This window comes from Nerophis lumbriciformis, linkage group LG14 (genome assembly GCF_033978685.3).
Source record: "Nerophis lumbriciformis linkage group LG14, RoL_Nlum_v2.1, whole genome shotgun sequence".
In the NCBI taxonomy this organism is placed as follows: domain Eukaryota; kingdom Metazoa; phylum Chordata; class Actinopteri; order Syngnathiformes; family Syngnathidae; genus Nerophis; species Nerophis lumbriciformis.
In genome coordinates this window covers 5,939,875-5,953,341 of record NC_084561.2, presented here as the reverse complement: position 1 = coordinate 5,953,341, position 13,467 = coordinate 5,939,875, and the positions used below count along the sequence as shown (strand labels likewise).

Sequence of the window (13,467 nt, the reverse complement as noted above, 5' to 3'; positions counted from 1 at the left end):
GTATTTTTTATTTTGGTACCGCTGATTCTCACTGCAATTAATTTTGCCATCATAATGTAATTGTCTTGTGTTGAATTCCCCCAGAGCTTCCTCCATCGTTTGTGACAAACCTGGAAAGTATGGAGGTGGAGGAAGGAGGTTCTGTCTCTCTGAGCTGTGAGTTGTCTAAACCTGGAGCGTCAGTGCAATGGAAGAAGAACAGACTGCCTCTGAGGGCCAACAGGAAGTACGAGATGAAACAAGATGGCTGCCTTCTTCAACTCAACATTGTTGACATCAAACCTGAAGACAGTGGAAGCTACACTTGTCAAGCAGGGAGTACAGAAACCACGGCTGCTGTTTCTGTGAAAGGTGTGTGCATATTATACAATGCAATACTAGCAATATATTTTGTAGAAAAAGTTTGGGCACCCCTGGCCTAACCCATTTATCGTGATTCACTTAAATGGTTTCCTGGTTTGTGTGTATTCATGTAGAGCTTCCTCCGTTGTTCAAGACAAAACTACAAAGTATAAAGGCAGAAGAGGGAGCTACAGCCATCTTATGCTGTGAGTTGTCTAAACCTGCAGTGTCAGTGCAGTGGAAGAAGAACACAATACCTCTAAAACCAAACAAGAAGTATGAGATGAAGCAGGATGGCTGCAACCTTCAGCTTCATATTAAGGAGATCCACCCCGAAGACAGCGGCAGCTATGCATGTCAAGCAGGAAGTGCAGAGACCACTGGAACTGTATCTGTAAAAGGTTAGTGAAATAAATGTTCAGCAACAATGTTACTGTTAATTATACCTAAACCTTTTTTGTCAAACTCGCCAGTAGCACCTAAGACCACCTCACCAAATGAAGAACCTCCAACGAAAATGCCACGACAAAGGGGCAGTGCCTCGACCCCTACACCTGAGAATGGCGTAGATGTTCAGCCTGTTCCTCCAGAGCCCAAGAAGAGAACATTGCGAAAAGCATCAATCACAGTGTTAGAGCAAGATATAGAACCCATGTTAAAAAACAAACAGCCTGTAGTGGTCTTTCAAAGAGAGAAGGAAATCCAGAATGTAAAATCTCCAGATACAGACTTTGAAATTGCTCAGAATGAAAAACAGCAGGAGGACAAAAGTTACTCGGATGAAGAGGTTTACAAAAGACCAGATGCATTACTTGAAAAAGAGAAGGACATTGAAAAAGTTGACCTGCAGGACAAAGAAACCGGAAAGCTGCAAGTGGAAATTAGTCCCCCAGGTAAGATTGTTGGAGACAACGTGGAAAATCAGGGGACACAGCCATTTGAATATCTGGACAGAGGCCGAAAAGAGCAAGTGGAACCTTTTGAAGAGGCCAGTGAAATTCATCCAGAGACAGTGTTGTGGAAGAGAGTCGAGGATGACAAGATTACTGGGAAACCGCACATTGGGAACAAAATAACATCGGAACAAGAAACCAAGTCAATTGAGGAAAGTGAAGAGGATTTGAAACCACTGGTGAGGTCAAAAGAAAAGGTTAGTGGAGGAGAGCCTCTTGAATATGTTACAAAGGAAACAGAGAAGCTCGGTTTAATGCCATTAAAAACTGCAATCAATGTTTCTAAGGAAGGAGATAAACAGAGAGACTATGTGAAACAACTAGAGACCACAGAGAGAGTAGAGAAGCTAAGAGTTCCGTCGCCAAATCAGGATAGTCATTCTGTAGAAATACTAAACAAAACTCAAGATACAAATGTTGGATTTGGTCCTCCAAAGCCACCTGTGAGATCAAAAAGCAAAACAAGGACAGGAATAGAGAAACAGCATTCAAGAGACACCGAGACAGATCAAGATGAGCAACTCTCAAGGAGTATGCTGACAACATCTGAAGATCAGCCACTAATACAACCAGCAAGGCCTTTAAAAGAAGATAACTCAAAACTGGAACACGGTCAGTCAGCACCGCCAGATGCTGAAATGGCTGAAAAACAGAAAACAGCTGAGAAGACTATGGTCACCAAACAGCTGATCAAACATCAGGTAAAACCCATGAGGAAAGAACCCAAAGCTGACAAAGAAATGGATAAGGCATCACTGGTAGAAAATGATGAAAATCAAGTAGTGAAAATGACAGAAGACATTCCTCTCCTCTATATTTCTGAAGATGAAACTTTCTCCGAAGCATTGACAGATATCCCAGACAGCTACAGCAATGTCCAACCTCCTTGCTCTCTTGACCAAACATCAACCCAGCCCTACATCTTTCCTCCTGTTGTGGTTCTCCAGAAAACAGTCAAGGGTGCTTCACCAGAGACGTACACCAGCGCTAAAGATGAACTACAAATAAAAGATGCTGCAGCCAAAGATTTGTGTCCAGTCTTAAAAGAGGTCTTTAAAAACCAGTGTCCAGATGTTGGTGGCACCCTCAGTCTAATGTGTACTGTAGAAGGACAATATGACACAGCACGCTGGCTCAAAGACGGCCAACAAATCAGTAGTGATAAGCGTCATCAAATCGAAGCCACAGAGCACGGTGTATGCTCTCTTGTAATCACCAAACTGACCCTCACCGACAGTGGAATCTACACATGTGAGGTGGTCAATAAATATGGAGTGACATCCCACAATAGTAACATGACGGTGGTTCAACCCCAGCAGCCTGCTTCAACAGTTCAAAGGCCCGTGCACCCAACATTTGCCGCCATTACTTCCCTGCAACCGGCCCCGCCAAAGCCTGAGGATGAAACCCAAATTCAAGATCAGTTTTCGACCTCAGCTACTGATGCCGATAACTATGTGGAGAATGTCGATGTCTCTTTGTGGGAGGCCTACAACCTGACTGAGCAAGACAACCAGATGAGCCTACAAGAGAAAAGAGCATCCTCCCTCATCACCAGCAGCTCCAGTATGTAACGCATTTGCATTTTATTCTGAACATACTTTCAGCAGTCTCGATTCAAGCTCTTTTATTCACAGTGTCAAGTCCATCTGATTATGAGACGGCTCCAGATGTGATGGAACCTATAGAAATCTCTATTAAGACCACCCCACCGAGGTAGGAGATGACAGAGGATTCAGTTTGATTTTATTGTCATAAACACTGTCTATTTATTTGGTAAACATTATCTCAGGGAGCTTCCTCAGGCAACAGACCAAATACCTCCAAAGTATGTGGATGAAGATTCCCAACCACTTAAAGACTTACTAAAGGTCAAAGGTGAGCAATACTGAATAGTACTTTTTATTTCTTCTAACCATTTGTGGTGTCAATACCTCATTTTATGTTTTGTTTAGATATGTTGATGCTATTTTGTGTCTGCTATTGATAGGAGCCCACGAAAGCCGAATGAGAACACAATCGCCTAAACACATTAGAGCCCACACACCGCTAGCTAGCACGGTGTCTGGTTCCGAATCTGAAGGGGAAGAAGATCAACACGAGGTTTGGGATTTTGATTTTGGAAATGGATTGGTGAATCTGTCATGTTAGAAAAACAGTAACTGAGTAAACAGAGTGCTATGATCTTGCGGCAAATCCTTTAGCCATTTTGTTGCAGAACAATTTGAGTGTGAATCAGGGTGTGCGGTCTTTTAAGGAGGAGAAACTCATTTGCGGCTTACCCGTGAGTGCTTTGGGATGATGAAGGGGCTTACAGTGGCATTTGCTGTTCATTGGGGACAGTAACTGCAGAAGTCAGAGTCTCCAAACACCAGTACAGTGCCCAATAACACAAGAAATAGATGGCAGATTTGCTGCTTGCCGTTTTTAACAAAAAGTCCCTAATACCCCTTTTCCACTGCACCAGTTCCGGTGCAGAGCCGGTTCGGAGTAGAATTTCAGAACTTTAATTTTCCATTGCCACGGCACCAGAAGTTGCTGCCCACTTCAGATGTTTTCTTTGGTTCAAACCCAGTTCCAAAACGGACCTGGATCAGCTTGCTGAACTACATAATGAGGTGGCCGGAGTTATTTTTCGTAAACACAGGTGATTTACATCCATCTTGTTTGTCGCGGTGCAGCACAAAGTTAATTTTTTTTGTGAATAAAATAGAAAACGATAACCAAATCCTGGACGCCCGAGGAGATCTGCTGGTTATTTTCCATATGGACACTCCTGAAAGTGTACATTTGAAAAAAATACAAGAATGCAGCAAACTTTGGAAAGTATTAGGATGAGATTCGCTCCTTCGACTGAATCAACTACTAAGTAAATATGTTAAAAGGAATATCGAAACCATAACACATACTTGCCAACCTTGAGACCTTCGATTTCGGGAAGTGGGGGGCGTGGTCGGGACGGGGGCGTGGTTGACGGGGGGCGTGGTTAAGAGGGGAGGAGTATATTGACAGCTCGAATTCACCAAGTCAAGTATTTCATACATATATATATATATACATATATATACATATGTACATATATGTATATATATATATATATATATATATATATATATATATATACATCCTGAAAGTATGCAAACAAAACTGTGTTTAGATAATTGATACTTCAAACTTGCACAAATAAATCTTAAGGAATATAACATAACTTGGCTTCTGAGAGTTTCAAAATGTAATGAATAAAATGCTAAAGTTGTTGATAAACAAGCAATTATTTTAATAATTAAATATGGTCATTTTAAATTAATTATTATAATAATTTAAAATTTATTATTTCAAATATGTTTATTTTAATGTATAATTCTATGGCTGGATGTAATAAGGAGTCAGAAAAAATACAAATAAAAATACAATTAATTTTGATGTTTTTAGCAAAATATAGTAAAATTATTATAATTTTTTTTTTTTTAATTAATAAATATATTTATTTTTAGGTAAGATAAACATAATAATACAATGTATCTCTAGTCTGGATGATTTAGTTCTTGTCACCCTGTTGTCATAAAAAAAAGGCTGTCCTCACTCAGGTCCGCATGGAGCTGGAGGGGGTGTGGCCTCCAGCTCCGGCTGAAAATCGGGAGGTTTTCGGGAGAGGCGCTGAATTTCGGGAGTCCCCCGGAAAATTCGGGAGGGTTGGCAAGTATGCCATAACACCCTGGGAAGAAGTGGCAGTATTTATACAAAAACTTCAGCATGTTTGCGTCCGTCATTGTTGTTAAAGAATATGTCCAAGTTCGCGCGCTAATTTCCTAATATTTACCGATCGGAGGCGGAATCATTTTTACGTAATGACAAAGCTCCGGAGGGCAATAGAAAATGAAAGTGGTGTAGAACTACTTTGCGGCCCACACTGGTTCAACTCCGACTCCGTACTTCAACGGAACTTCAACACCAAAATTCACTGCAGTGGAAAATGGGTATAAAAGGATTGGAAAAGTCTCCAGATGACCTCGGAACAAGGGGATGAAACTTGAAACAAACAAGATCAAGATTGCTGATTTGCTCATTTCTCTGTCAGTCAAAAAGGGGATTCAGCCTGAGACAGATCATCCAATCATCATTCATAAGCCAAGTGTAAAGGCCAGCCCACTGCCCCATAGACCCCAGAGAAGCTCAGCTTCTCGAGTGACGTATGTTTCTGTTATCCAATCGGTCTTACTTTCTTGCTGTGAGATCCCATATTGGGATTTTCAGAGACAGCATGGTAGGAGAGATTCTGTCAGAGAGCAAACTCACTCAACAGCAGAATAATGCTCAACATACTCACTTGAAATGCAATTTTAAGTCTACACGTTTAAGTTTAACAATGTATATTTTGTGGACCAGCTCTATACTCTCGGCAGGGTCATTGAGGGTGCATGGGAGTTTGCCCAACCAGTCTACATGTGTTTTGTGGACTTGGAGAAGGCATTCGACCGTGTCCCTCGGGAAGTCCTGTGGGGAGTGCTCAGAGAGTATGGGGTATCGGACTGTCTGATTGTGGCAGTCCGCTCCCTGTATGCTCAGTGCCAGAGCTTGGTCCGCATTGCCGGCAGTAAGTCGGACACGTTTCCAGTGAGGGTTGGACTCCGCCAAGGCTGCCCTTTGTCACCGATTCTGTTCATAACTTTTATGGACAGAATTTCTAGGCGCAGTCAAGGCGTTGAGGGGATCTGGTTTGGTGGCTGCAGGATTAGGTCTCTGCTTTTTGCAGATGATGTGGTCCTGATGGCTTCATCTGGCCAGGATCTTCAGCTCTCACTGGATCGGTTCGCAGCCGAGTGTGAAGCGACTGGGATGAGAATCAGCACCTCCAAGTCCGAGTCCATGGTTCTCGCCCGGAAAAGGGTGGAGTGCCATCTCCGGGTTGGGGAGGAGATCTTGCCCCAAGTGGAGGAGTTCAAGTACCTCGGAGTCTTGTTCACGAGTGGGGGAAGAGTGGATCGTGAGATCGACAGGCGGATCGGTGCGGCGTCTTCAGTAATGCGGACGCTGTATCGATCCGTTGTGGTGAAGAAGGAGCTGCGCCGGAAGGCAAAGCTCTCAATTTACCGGTCGATCTACGTTCCCATCCTCACCTATGGTCATGAGCTTTGGGTTATGACTGAAAGGACAAGATCACGGGTACAAGCGGCCGAAATGAGTTTCCTCCGCCGGGTGGCGGGGCTCTCCCTTAGAGATAGGGTGAGAAGCTCTGCCATCCGGGGGGAGCTCAAAGTAAAGCCGCTGCTCCTCCACATCGAGAGGAGCCAGATGAGGTGGTTCGGGCATCTGGTCAGGATGCCACCCGAACGCCTCCCTAGGGAGGTGTTTAGGGCACGTCCGACCGGTAGGAGGTCGCGGGGAAGACCCAGGACACGTTGGGAAGACTATGTCTCCTGGCTGGCCTGGAAACGCCTCGGGGTCCCACAGGAAGAGCTGGACGAAGTGGCTGGGGAGAGGGAAGTCTGGGCTTCCCTGCTTAGGCTGCTGCCCCCGCGACCCGACCTCGGATAAGCGGAAGAAGATGGATGGATGGATATTTTTACCCAATTATTTTATACAATTTTAAGGTGAAGGTGTGAATGCTTGACTCAGCAATCTGTGTACCATATAAACACAATACTGTGTATTTTCTACCCTTAAAATATTCACCTTTTTACTCTCCAGACTTTTGAAATGTACGTGGCTCGAGCAGACTGCAACCCCAACAGTGGAAGTAAGGACAGTTTTCTTCTGAAGGAGGGTCAATATGTGGAGGTCCTGGACTCTGTCCATCCAGACAAATGGCTGGTGAGGACCAAACCCACCAAAACCAACCCTGCTCGCCAGGGATGGGTGTGTCCGGCCTACATGGAGAAGAAGAGAAAGGTGGGATGAGGATTTGTACCGTATTTTCCGGACCATAGGGGCACACCGGATTATAAACCGCACTGCTGATGAGTGGGTATATTCAGGTCTATTTTCATACATAAAGCGCACCAGATTATAAGGCGCATTAAAGGGGTCATATTAGGATTTTCAAAACACTTCCTAGTGGTCTACATAACATGTAATGGTGGTTCTTTGGTTTTACAGACCATCTTCAAATAGCTTTCTGGCAGTCGCTTCAGGATGCGCTGTTTTGTGGTCGGTCTTACTTACATGGCTCACCTTCGACAGCGTCTTCTCCTCGCATCTTTGTTGTAGCGGTGTAGCGTGCAAGGACGGGAGTGGAAGAAGTGCCAAAAGACGGAGCTAACTGTTTTAATGACATTCAGACTTTACTTCAATCAATAACGGAGCAGCATCTCCTCATCCGTGGCTCACTAGTGCAACAACAATGCCCATGAACAACCGTCCGACTGGAACTCTCTAATAACTAAAGTTCCTTGGGTGAATAATGTAAACCCACTACACTGCTAGTTTTTAGCGCTTCCATGGCGAGTCTACTGACAAATATAAGTTAGAACTTTACGCTACTTTATATTAGAAATGCCCCATATCAAGAAGATAGAAAAAAATAAGTAAATTATCGACTACAATGGCGGGTGTGCGCACATTCTCAGGACTTATGCAGATCCCAAAAACAGATCAGCAGGTACCAGAAGGTAAGAAAAGTTGGTTTTGCATATTATTGCAAAACACAACGCCAGATAATGTGTCCGCTAATGGGTGCCATTTTGCGGTCCTTATACACACACCATAATAATACTCGTACTTCTGACTACAGTAGCCGTAATACGTCGACTATCCATCAAGCGGTGCGGCTTCAAAGTCGTACTAAAACATTTTGTAAGATTTTTGAGCGCCGTTGTCAGGTTCAAACACCAAACTATCTATTACACAAGACAAGAAGAAGGAATCAGGCAGAGACAGAGTTCAATTTCGCTCATGGGGAGAAACGTATTGGGCTACGCTCTAAGGTACAGTCCCACGTTCTCCTCTATTTATTCGGAAGTTCCCTAGTTAACATCACTGAGGCTGCTTCTGAAGGGAGGGGTAATGCAGCCCCAGTAGACACAATACATGATTATTCAGAATGTAAATGTGCTGACACTCGGGATTTCGCCCTGTCTCTGTTTTGTCTGCGTTGAGGTACTCGATGTCCGTCCTTGGCTGTCAGCAGGCAGGGTCTGGAAACAAACTGCTGATGCGAGACAACTATTATTATTATTAGCCTTTATTTAACCAGGTAAAATCCCATTGAGATCAAAGATCTCTTTTCCAAGGGAGACCTGGCCAAGAGGGCAGCAGCAAGGTTACATTAAAAACAGTAAACAAATACATAAAACATCACATTTACAACATTAAAACTTGCTCACATGACACATGTGCATACAGACAAGGTAGACTGCAATCCTTTCACAGAAGCTTTAAACTCATTCAACGTAACTAGGGTTTGAAGTTTAATGTTCGATTGTAGGTTATTCCAAGCCTTCGGTGCTGAAAACCTAAATGCTTTCTTGCCCAGTTCAGTTCTTACTTTGGGTACGACAAATTGCAGAACATTCATTGAACGAAGATTGTGACTTCCTTGTTTCTTTGTTAAAAGACAAGACAGATAAGATGGAGTGATACCCAGAATGGTTTTGTAGATGAAAACATACCAATGATTGAGGCGTCGAGCACATAAAGATGTCCAGTTAACCATTGAGTATAACACACAATGGTGAGTAAGGGGAGCGCAGTTGGTAATGAATCTCAGTGCCCCGTGGTACACACTATCCAGCTTGTGGAGACAACCAGCAGTAGCATTCATGTGGCACACAACTACAAGTTGTGTGCCTTTGCACAGATAGAAAAGTACAACTTCAGCACAATTGATAATAACTATAGCAACGGCCTTTAAGCATAAGAGTTGTGTGATAACTTATACATAATTATTCTAACAGCCGTGCGTAATGTCCTACATTCTCAATGGAACAGTTAAAGTTTTGGTGTTGTTTACTAGCGTCATATTGCAGTCTACACGTATCTCTTACATACCTGCCAACAACTCCGGTTTTCCCGTAATTAGTACGGTTTTCATCAACCTATTCCGGGTTACGGTTGCAGTGATAAAAAATACGGTTTTTCATTAATTAAATTTTTTAAAGTTTTTTTTAAGTTTTATTCACGAAATCGCATAACAACAATGACAATCGACACTGCTTCCCGTAACTTCCTATCGAGCCATTCCGAATGCCATGCGCGAGGCTATTTATAGCACCGCTGCCAAGCACGAGGCACCAGTTGCCATTGTTTCCAAACGAGCGAACGATCATGGAATCAGCCGGAGAAAAATCGCAAACGAGTCTTAAACCGAAAAGAAAACTGCAGTCATTCCGTGAAGAATATTCAAAAGCCTATCCGGGAATAATTATCCGTTCCAAAAAGGGTGAAAACTACGTGAATTGCACCTTGTGCAGACAAGATTTTTCGATCGGACACGGAGGAATTAGCGATGTAAAAGACCACGTTGGGACAAAAAAACACAAGTCTAATGCCGTTGCTAGCGATACAAGTGGAAAAGTCACTGTGACTGATAGAAAAGTGATGGTTTTAGCAACATTTTAACCTGTCTGAATGCTAATAATCATTTTGCGTCGGGGGGCGAACCTGAACCCCCCACCAGGACTTTGTCCTGGACCTACCGGGGCCTGCGGCCCCTGGACCCTGGCTACTAGGTTTTTCTGATTTCAAAAGTTGGCAGGTATGCTCTTATGTGTGACTGCCATCTACTGGTCACACTTATCATTACACCATGTACCAAATAGAATTGCTTCAAGGTCGGTAAGCACAACCAGAATTACTCCGTACATTGGGCGCACCAGGTTATAAGGCGCACCGTCAATTTTTGAGAAAATGAAAGGATTTTAAGTGCGCCTTATAGTCTGGAAAATACGGTAATACAAGTTACAAAAAGGTTCAGTTATCATGGAGTGTGGTGTTTTAAAATAAACACAGTGCTGTTGTTTAAACAGGAGACCCTAGCGCAATTCAGAGCACCTCAAGAGGATCTTGATGGCATTGGTTCCACGGGGGAAGAGTACAGGAAGGCTTTAAGGTGCCATACATGCACACATAATGCTACAATTAAAGGCAGCAATAAACACGGAACGTTCTTGTGTTTGTAGCCAGCTGATCCAAGGCCTGATCGACGGAGAGGAGGAGTTTGTGAAAGAGATGAGGACGTTCATTTCACATCAGCTAAAGTACTTGGACTCGAGCCCTCACGTCCCTGTCAACATCCTCAACCAGAAAGACACCATTTTTAGAAACATAAAGGACATCGTGGTTCTACACGAGAGGTACTGCGCGACACACACTGGCTCACGGTATGACATCGGCAGACCGGTGTTGACGCCCCCGTGCTGCCCTTTCAGCGGCATTCTTCCCGGCCTGAGAGAGTGCGCTACGGATGACGACGTCGCCATGCATCTGATCAAGTACTCTGAAGACTTTGAAAAGTACATCCACTACATGGTGGGACAAGCACACGCGGAGGCCTGCATCGCCGATAAAGTGACGCAACAATATCTAAAGGTCTAAACTGCATTCAAAAAGGTTCTGCGACTGAGGACAATACATGTCTTTTTTTGTTTGAAGGACATGTCTTGCTCTGTTACAGGAGTTACCAAGATCTGGTAGGCCTGATGCTCCTGTCATGGATGCCATGACGTTCCTCCAAAGACCAATTGAGAGGATTCAGACCTATCAAGCATTACTAAAGGTGACCATTTTATTTCTAGGGTTTTCATGTTTATCTTGTTTCGGCTAGTGCAGGGGTCGGCAACCTTTACCAGTCAAAGAGCCATTTTGACCAATCACGCAAATTATAGAAAACAATGGGAGCTGCAAAAATTTTTTTTAATTTTTAAATGAAATATCACTGCATACAAAGTTTTCTTTTTGCTTTGTGCTATGTATAAACCAGGGGTCTCAGACACGCTGCCCATACCTTTATATGGACTTTGAAAGCTGGTGCGGCACGCGGGTTTTAAATGAATGGCGCTTGTCAGCGTCATGCGTGCCGTGATGGTACAGCACATACATCCACTACAACCAGCGTGCCTGATCAGTCACACGTTGTGTGGTGTTTCCGCTTGCTCACGTAGGCGACAGCAAGGCATACTTGGTCAACAACCACACAGGTTACACTGACGGTGGCGGTATAAAAAAAACTATAACACTCTTACTAATAATGCGCCACACTGTGAACCCACACCAAACAAGAATGACAAACACATTTCGGGAGAACATCTGCACAGTAACACAACATAAACACAACAGGACAAATACCCAGAATCCCATGCAGCCCTAACTCTTCCGGGATACATTATACACCCCCGCTACCAAACCCCGCCCACCTCAACCGACGCACAGAGGGGGGGTTGATGTGTGAGGGAGCAGGGTTGGGGTGGGGGCGGGGTTTGGTGGTAGCAGGGGTGTATAATGTAGCCCGGAAGAGTCAGAGCTGCATGGGATTCTGGGTGTTTGTTCTGTTGTGTTTATGTTGTGTTAAGGTGCAGATGTTCTCCCGAAATGTGTTTGTCATTCTTGTTTGGTTTTGGTTCAAAGTGTGGCGCATTATTAGTAAGAGTGTTAAAGTTGTTTTATATGGTCACCGTCAGTGTAACCTGTGTGGCTGTTGACCAAGTATGCCTTGCTGTCACGTACGTGTGTAAGCAGAAGATGTATATTGTATAACAAGTGTTGGGCTGGCACGCTGTTAATACAGATTGTAGAGAGCTCCAAATGTTGTACCATCATGGCACGCCCTTATTATAGCTGCAAGGGTGAAAATCGGTGAATATTAATCCCGGGAGTTGTCTGGGAGAGGCACTGAAATCCGGAAGTCTCACGGGAAAATTGGGGGGTTCAGCAAATAAGCTGCTGAGCCGCATCAGAGTGATCAAAGAGCCGCATGCGGCTCCGGAGCCGCGGGTTGCCGACCCCTGGGCTAGTGACTGTACAGTTATTACTGTACAATTACTTTTTCATTTTGTCATGCTGCATTAGGGCTACAATCAATGCAAAAAACAACATCTGAGTTGGGAAACTGGATTTTTTTTAGTGTAAAAATGTCTAATGAAACCTTCTCATAACTTAGAATGCAAATATAAAATGTATAATTCAAGTAAAAATGTAACTAACAAATGTGGTGAAATACTTGCCAGCATAATAATTTACCTTCATAGCTCAGTGAGACCTTAGGCAGTTACAATGTACACAACAAATAATGTTACAATTTACTATGTGCACAATAAATAATGCTACAATGTGCTAACTATGTACACAACAAATACAGTTAGAATTTATTGATTATGTACGCAAGAAATGATACAATTTGCTAACGATGTACACAAATAATGTTATAAATTACTAGCGATGTACACAAAATGTTACAACGTACTATGTACACAGTAAATAGTGTTATAGTTTATGTACTATGTACACAACAAATAGTGTTATAATTTACTATGTACACAACAAATATAGTTATAATTTACTATGTATACAACAAATAATGTTATCATTTACTATGTACACAATAAATAATGGTATAATTTACTATGTACACAATAAATAATGTTATAATTGACTAATAATGCACACAACAAATATTGGTATAATTAACTGTGTACATAAATAATGTTATAATTTATTAACTATGTACGCAACAAATGTTACAATCTGCTAACTCTGTACACAAATAATGTTCTAATTTACTATATACACAGTCAATGTTATAGTTTACGAACCAGTAAACAACAAATAAGGTTACAATTTATGAACTATGTACACAAAAACAATATTATAATTTACTATGTACACAATAATAATGTTATAATTTACCATGTACACAACAAATGTTATAATTTACAATGTATACAACAAATAATGTTATAATTTACTACGTACACAGTAAATCAAGTTATAATTTACTATGTACACAACAAATGTTATAATTTACTATGTACACAACAAAGAATGTTATAATTTACTATGTACACAATAAATAATGTTATAATTTTCTATGTACACAACAAATAATGTTATAATTTACTATGTACACAATAAATCAAGTTATAATTTACTATGTACACAACAAATAATGTTATAATTTACTATGTACACAACAAATAATGTTATAATTTACTATGTACACAACAAATGTTATAATTTACTA

At 42.2% G+C, this 13,467-nt stretch overlaps 1 protein-coding gene across 1 annotated transcript in view; it reads left to right on the top strand.

Annotated features, from left to right (window-relative positions):
- obscna (obscurin, cytoskeletal calmodulin and titin-interacting RhoGEF a) overlaps nt 1–13,467 on the top strand; it is a 168,689-nt gene that overhangs the window by 71,838 nt on the left and 83,384 nt on the right. The window contains exons 46-56 of the mRNA XM_072914738.1: nt 85–351; nt 477–743; nt 816–2,861; nt 2,933–3,011; nt 3,088–3,173; nt 3,286–3,398; nt 6,984–7,184; nt 10,259–10,341; nt 10,412–10,585; nt 10,661–10,820; nt 10,906–11,007. Of these exons, the coding sequence (XP_072770839.1) occupies nt 85–351; nt 477–743; nt 816–2,861; nt 2,933–3,011; nt 3,088–3,173; nt 3,286–3,398; nt 6,984–7,184; nt 10,259–10,341; nt 10,412–10,585; nt 10,661–10,820; nt 10,906–11,007 (3,578 nt within the window). The remainder of the gene's footprint in view (nt 1–84; nt 352–476; nt 744–815; nt 2,862–2,932; nt 3,012–3,087; nt 3,174–3,285; nt 3,399–6,983; nt 7,185–10,258; nt 10,342–10,411; nt 10,586–10,660; nt 10,821–10,905; nt 11,008–13,467) is intronic.